Genomic DNA, 7,578 nt, shown 5'->3' with positions numbered 1-7,578 from the left:
AAACAAAAATTGTAAAATATATCTTTATCACATTAACATGGTGCTCAATTTTAAGCTCGTGATTTTCAAAGTTAATTTATAAATGATCAAACTGGGTTTGGCTAGAGACGAAAAACGACTTTTTGTTAAAATAAATAATAATAGACAAATCAAAATATTGGATATTGAAAACATAACAGTTAATTAGGCAATTATATTTGCATGCTCAATTCTTTTACTCATTGCCATACTGAGCAGTTATAACCATTAAAAAACGAATGATTAAAAAGTTAAATTTGACAATTTTTATTTTTAAAAATAATAATTTGATTATAGTTTGATAATAATTAATTTTTACTATTATTTGAATAAATAACTGGATAAAAACTATATTCTTGATAATTTCAGACAATCAACAATAGATATACATATCGCCTAAATGAGTTATGTAACTTTTATGTGGAATAATCATATTATTAATGTTATATGAATACAAATTAATAAATTAATTTCACGCAAAAAACATCTAGAACGTTTTTTAATGGTATTGATCACTTTAAAATGGCAGATAAACACGTGATTGACATGATTTGGACATTGTATCATGTAATGAGTTTAAACTATTCATTTTTGTTGTTCATAACAAACAAAACAAAATTAATAAAGCAAATATAAATATACTAGTTAATATAATTTATTTGTAGTTTTCGACCATGCATATTGTTTAAAAACAAATGATAATAAAAAATACAATCATATTTGAATAAAATAACCATTAAATAATTATAATTATATAATAAAAATATATTCTATGTTTAAGTTTAAACAATCTTACCAAATATAACACAGTTAATGAGTGAGAAGAAGCCTTATAAGTATGTTGAAAAGAAAAAAGGAAAGAGCATTCCCGCGATTGCATGTGATCACACCCGTCTGCTTTCTCGCCTTAAGTTGTATCCAGAGTATTTAGAACTCTTCAGAAAATGCGAGGCAGAAGTAAATTGTTGTAACAGTCATTTCGACCAAATTAAACTTGTCATTGAAAGTCTGGGAGATGTTTCTTGGCGTCGGGGCTGGAGAGCGGATATAAATGAGTTCTTTGGAGGTGTCAGGAGCGTGGAAAAACAGATTCGAAAGGTCGAGAACAAGAAAGGAGGAGGACTCGTTGGACGCCCAAGTCTTTTGAAAAAGGAACAGAAAGAAGAAGTCCAAAAGTTTATAGAAACTTTTCAAAAGGCAAAAAAGCCAGTGGAACCTCGAGATGTTAGAGATTTTGTCAACCTGAAGCTCATTAAGAGGGCGAGAAATCGCTAACAACAAAGCAGATGTATGAAATTGTCAAGAAAATTCCAGAGCTTGGTGTTAAAAAAGGAGAGTTGATGGAGACACCCAGAGCAATTGTGTCAAAAGAACTCATCATAGAATACCTCGGTGAGCTGAAAAAGCAGTGGATGGGAAGCCAGCGGCGTTGGTTTATAACTTAGACGAGGTCGGGTTCGATCTTTTTGTTGATGCTCTTTCAAAGTCGGTATGTTTTTCTCATGCTTTCGGTGAGACAGTTTACACTCCAGTCGTTGGTCGTGGATACAGGATTACCCTTTGGGGTTGTATTCGAGCAGATGGACACGCACTTGACCCCCTCATAATCACCAGCCGAGTGACTCTGGACCAAGATGTACTTGCCATTTTGTCAACTCATGCCATAATAAAGACCCAGCCGAAGGGATTTATGAATTCTTCATTGTTTCAAGAATGGGTCGAGCGTGTTCTTGTTGTTGATGTCAAGGCGTCTTAGAAGGCTCTCCACACCAAAGCGCGAGCTGTCCTCATTATGGACGGTTTTAAAACCCATGACGCTGCAATTGAAATACTGAAGAAGAACGGCATCGATGTGTTGTACCTAAAACCACACACGTCGCATCTATGCCAACCACTGGATTTGTGTGTTTTTTCTGCTGTCAAGTCTCATTTGTCTAAAAATGAACTCCTCAAAATGGAATTTGAAAACCACATGAAAGAAAGTGGAAAACCAACAAACGAGTTGTTCGATGGTCTTTTTAAAGTGAAGATTGAGTTTGCAGAATCGACAGTGGAAAAAATAATCCTCTCAATCTACGATTCGTGGAAGGCAAAAGACAGTCTTGAAACAATAGTCAGCGCCTTCAAGCAATCGGGAATAGTTTTACAGTCTGCTATTTGTGACCGCAAAGTTGAAGACACGTCCGAGTCATCGAGAACATATAAAGTCTGCAAAGTCGACGTTGCTTACTCAAGATGTATGAGACTTTTTTATATGGAGATGAATTGGAAGAAATTCCGGCTCCAAAAATACCAAAAAATTGATGTTAGAAACTGAAAAAGAAAGAAAAGCGAGGTTGGAAAAGCGAAAGAAATAATTAAAGAACTTGTTTCTTTTTTATCAATAATTCGTGTTTCTTGACAAAATAATTAATTTTTAATATAACAATCAATAATATATTAACATTTTATCATTTAATTTTCCCCGAAATATATTATTCAATCATAATTGTAAAGTTATTTTTGTTTACAAACATCAAAACCCCAATGTATAGTTTATATTCAATTGTTATTTAAGTTTAAAAAGAAAACTTTCACAAATGAAAAAAATCCTAAAAAGAATGTTAAATCGTGTTTTTATTTAAAAATAAAAATGTATTGATTTTGCTTTTAAAATATTATTTTTAAATCAAGATCTGTATTTCTTTATTTTTTGAAACGTAAATTGTAAAATACCAGACACTTAAATTCGTAACATGTAAAATAATGCTTTTTGAAATATTGCAAAACACCAAATTGTAAATGTTTTTTAACTTGAAAAATACAAATCAGTGTTAATTTTGAACTGTAAAAATAAATTTTATTTACACATATTTAAAAATACAATATTGTATTTTGTTTTTTGTATTTTGTATTTTAGTCGTTCGATTTTAAAATTGTATTGATTAATTTTTTTAATTATTGTGAAATATTTTTAAATAATATATTTTCAATTATTTTAAAATTATTTTAAATGATGATACGAAAAAATTGTATTTTTACAATAAATCATGTAAAAAATATTGAAAATGAAACAATTTAATATTAATAAAAAAGTAAGAGTTGAACTGTGAATGAAACTAAATGAACAAAAAAACAATCAATGTCTGAAAATGGTACAGACAACAAGTCCGCCATGACGATACGGACAATAAGTTTGTCGAAAATAGCAGACTTAAAGTTATTTTTGATTGCTTGAAGGCACTGACTATTATTTCAAGACGGTCTTTTGCCTTCCACGAATCGTAGATTGAGAGGATTCTTTTTTCCACTGTCGATTATTATAACAGTATGACTGATTAAGGAAGTCTATTTAATGATTGTTTTTCTTGATGTTTCATTGTTAAACTATTTTTATTGTATTTAAATATAGATTATTTATATTTATCTATTATTATAAATAGTTCAAATTGTTTATATAATTAGAACGTTATAATATTTTTGTACCGTTTCTCAAAAGTGCAGATTAGGTTTTTCCTTTTTTGATGGAAAGCAACATATCGTAATTATTCAATAAAAATTACATTTTTAAGTTCTCGAAGTTCTACCAAAATCTTCAACTAATTGATGGAAAACAACCAATTTATATGACCCCTATACTTCGTTAATTTAATTCGACTTTTAAATTTAAAAATATTTTTTTTTCTTTTATTGTTTTTTGGTTTTAACAAAGGCCTGTTTCGTTGACAAAAACGGGATACTTAAAAAATATAAAGTGTTCTTTTGGAACAAAAAGCTTTCAAAAAACACAAAGCTCGGCAAAAAAATGTCTGCCAGGGTAAACATAAACATAATTATTTTTATTGTTTTAAACGTTGTGTTTCCATCAACATCGATACTCACACTTTTTGACATTTCATTGTCGACGAGAGATAATTCAGTTTGTGTTATTTCCAGTATTGTAGAGTTAAACATTTCTTCTTGATTTAATTGGATGTCGTTACATTAAGTTTCGGAAATTAGAATCATATCTTTAAGCATTTTTTGCTTATTTTTATCGAGTTATAACTTGAAGATTTTTTAGTTGCTTTACACACAAAATAAAAGCTTGTGTATTTAATGGAAATTGAATCCAAATACGAAAGTTCAGATAAAAACAATCCATCGTTCATTTTGTTGTTGATTTCATCAATTTGAAGATAAAATTCTTGTACATTTTTGGGTATTGAAGTTTTTAGTGATCCATTCAAATATGAAATATAATTTGAATAAGCAACATTCTCAATTTGTTTTAACATTTGAATTAAAACGTTGATGTTTGGATGTATTCTGTTAACAAGCTGTGATAATCCGCTGTGGTAGCCCTCACTTCTGTTGTTTGTTCTGTCAGGTTGTTTGAATTGGCAATATCTTTTGATGTGTTCTTCGGTCAACAACCATTGATGTTCGTAATAGTTTACGATTTTCAAAAAAAAAATTTCAGCATCATTTCCATTCAAACCAAATTTGTTATCAAAAGCAAGCTGTTAAAAACATTTATCAAAACTTTTTTTTTAATTTTTTTCATCGGGAACAAAAAAGTGACATCAGACGTCTTACCCAAAGATGAACCAATGGTTCTTGAGTGTATCTGATAGATAAACCAACTTCAGCAACTTTCCTCCAAAGTGCTTGTTTAATGTAAAAAAAAAACAAATACGAATCGAACAAGAAAAAACTTTTTGAGCACTAAGAAAAGCTGATGGTTGACAATCATACATAAAAAATATTTCTGTTTTCAAAATACCACTTTCATTGTAACAAATAAAGGGTTTGATTACATTGAATACTTTTTAGAATGTTGATTTTTGTTCATTTGGAAAAAAACAAAAGCGACTGGAAATGTAATTTTGTCAATGAGTGCATGGATAGTGTACACACATTGTATAATCAATGAAGCGATTTTGTAAGTTCCATCTCCGAAAAATTCTGAAGACTTTTTTGCAACAGTTTGTCGAAATGCAGACGAATAGATTAAAAAACGTGGTTCGGTTTGATCTTGTATTTTTGAGTCGTGAAATAATAAAATGGTGTTATCATCATAAACGTTTTCTTTTCTTGAAATGTGTTTCAAATAATCTGGTAAGTTGTATGAATCAAAATCTACTGGAAGCGGTCCAATTAACTTGCTTTGTATTTTCTTGATAAATGGAAGGTAATAATCACGCGTTTTTGTTTCGTCTTTCATATATTTTGGATTGTTTATCAACAAATTGAGTATTTGTCGGGATTTAATTAACCAAATTTTCTTCAATAATAGAATAACATATTTGATGATTAGATCTAATCTTTAACATGTTCAAATGATCATAATTACAATTGTGAATCCCTACTACTTGAAAATTGCCATCTTCAAACAAAATAACTTCGGAACAACATCCTTTACTATTTGCACTACAAATGTATACCGATTCGACGTTTTGAATCCTATGTTTAGTCTTCTCATCTTTTGAATAATGCTTATAGCAATAACCGTTTAAACACATCAATTCATATTTTCTACTTGAACGACTTAAAGTGTTATAATTTGAATAAAACATAGGTGTGTTATTCATTCAAATTTAAGTCTTGTTTAATCAGTTTTTTAATTTGTTTATATAGTTTAATTAATATGAAGAAAAAACATTGATTGTTTTTAATCTATACATTTTAAAATTTACATGTCACAGTAATAAATAGTTTTATGAGTTCATTTGAAAATAACACACTTTTCGTAGATTAACTTTTCCAAATACTTTTATTATGTGAATCGTTTGGCAAATATAAATAAGTGGTTATTAATTGAATAGATTAAAATATTTTTAGTTTGGGAAATAAACATATTATTAAATTATAATTTTAAATTAATAAATAATACCATAAATAATAAGTACGTTTAAATAACAATTAAGCTGGGTGTGACATTACTCTAAAATATCTAATACCTTCAACATTAACAATTTGTTTGAAATAATAATTGATAATATAATAATGTGACAATAAACAATTCAGTGACCATTTGACTGTGTTTATATAATGATTATACATATAACCAATTATAAATAATATGTATTTTTACAATGACATAAACTTTTTTGTGAGTCAAAACAAATTGTTAATAATTGTATAATTCGATGCAAAGTTGTTAACGAGTTGTATTGAATTTTAAATAAAACTATTATTATTTTTATTATCAAATGTGCTGTTTAGAACACAACAAATGAACATAAAAATAAATATATTCAATTGGTATCGTCCAACCTTGTAATGTCAATTTATTTATTATAATTTTCATATAAAACAACAAACTGTCATATAAATTAATATGTGTCAAGATATTAAGTCACTTTATTTTATATTTTGGTTATAATAATGCCGATGTTTCAATTGAAAAATGTATCAAAACTCTTTTGGTGTTTTATTTGATACATTGATTCGTGTTTAATAAATACAATGAAACAGTGATTACTTGAAGGTTTGAACAAGTTAAATTATAAATCATGTTTTAACACAAAATGTAATGACGACATTTTTATTTTACATAATTCCAATAACATTTTCATATTATTTATTTATGCCATTCAATAAAAAAATTTCTCTCAAAAAGTTATTTGTTTTATTTTTCTTTAGTTTTTGGTTTAAATAATTAAATTTTTCTTATTTGTTTTTTCTGGTTATTTTTTGTTATTCAAAACACTTTTGGTCTTATTATTTGAAAAAGCGAATAATGTGCAATTTTGAGCATATTATTCAAAAACATTCCCAAAACAGCATATTTTTTAATTTTTATGATTATTTTCATCAAATTGAGCAAAAACATTCTTTTGTGTATAGGATTTTTTATTTTATCCAAAAAGATAAAATGCCATTTTTTCTTTTTCAAAAAACTATTATTTAATTGAGGTTTGCAGCCCTGTATAAGATATTAGTTTTATTTTTTTAAATAATTTTTAAATAATTATATTTATAATATCCTTTTTTAGGCTTATATATCTTTTCCCGTGAGTTAGGAACATTTTTATTAAAAATTGACAATAAATAAAATTAATGGAATAAATAAGGTTTATGGAGAGACTTTACTATAAAGACGAGTTTTGTAAAAGTCAACAATTATGAGAAAGAAAGAAGAAAAAATGGTTTAACAAGTAACTGGTTTGAATGAGTGATTAACGCGATTCTGTGCCGAGGTTGTAGTGGACGAGGACGTCTGCGCCCTCTTTGTAGACGTCGTACCCATACCCTTGGTTAAGGTACGTGTACTCGACGAAGAGTGGAGTTGTTCCGAGTGTACTCATGATATCGTTGTGTAGTGCGATTTGTGTTTCTTTAACGTCGCCCATACTGCTCAAGAATTGTAAGATCAAGTCCTGTTTTGGTGAAGGCACCAAGACGCTGATTTTTACGAACCCATCACTTGAGACAATTACGCACAAATAGAAGTATGTGTAGACTGGTGGGAGATTGACAAGTGTATCTGAAATGTTTGTTGCAATTTGGTGGGAATCCAAAGTTGAGAAAGCCGAGTTAACCTTTTCCATTCGTGTACTAACACGCATCAAGCTTAAATCTGATTCAGACTGTCGT

The 7,578-nt window shown here is 28.5% G+C and overlaps 1 protein-coding gene across 1 annotated transcript; it reads right to left on the bottom strand.

Moving 5' to 3' along the window:
- Nucleotides 1-7,160: 7,160 nt before the first annotated feature.
- On the bottom strand, nucleotides 7,161-7,577 carry EIN_370510 (pleckstrin (PH) domain protein; the record flags this gene model as incomplete). Its single annotated transcript, XM_004259412.1, has 1 exon — nucleotides 7,161-7,577. A coding segment is annotated over one exon (417 nt), but the record flags the coding sequence as incomplete, so codon positions are not given.
- Between the last annotated feature and the right edge of the window lies 1 nt (nucleotide 7,578).

The sequence above is a fragment of the Entamoeba invadens genome, assembly GCF_000330505.1.
Source record: "Entamoeba invadens IP1 unplaced genomic scaffold scaff_1105074726357, whole genome shotgun sequence".
Classification (NCBI taxonomy): Eukaryota; Evosea; order Mastigamoebida; family Endamoebidae; genus Entamoeba; species Entamoeba invadens.
This window is presented reverse-complemented; position numbering and strand designations above follow the sequence as displayed.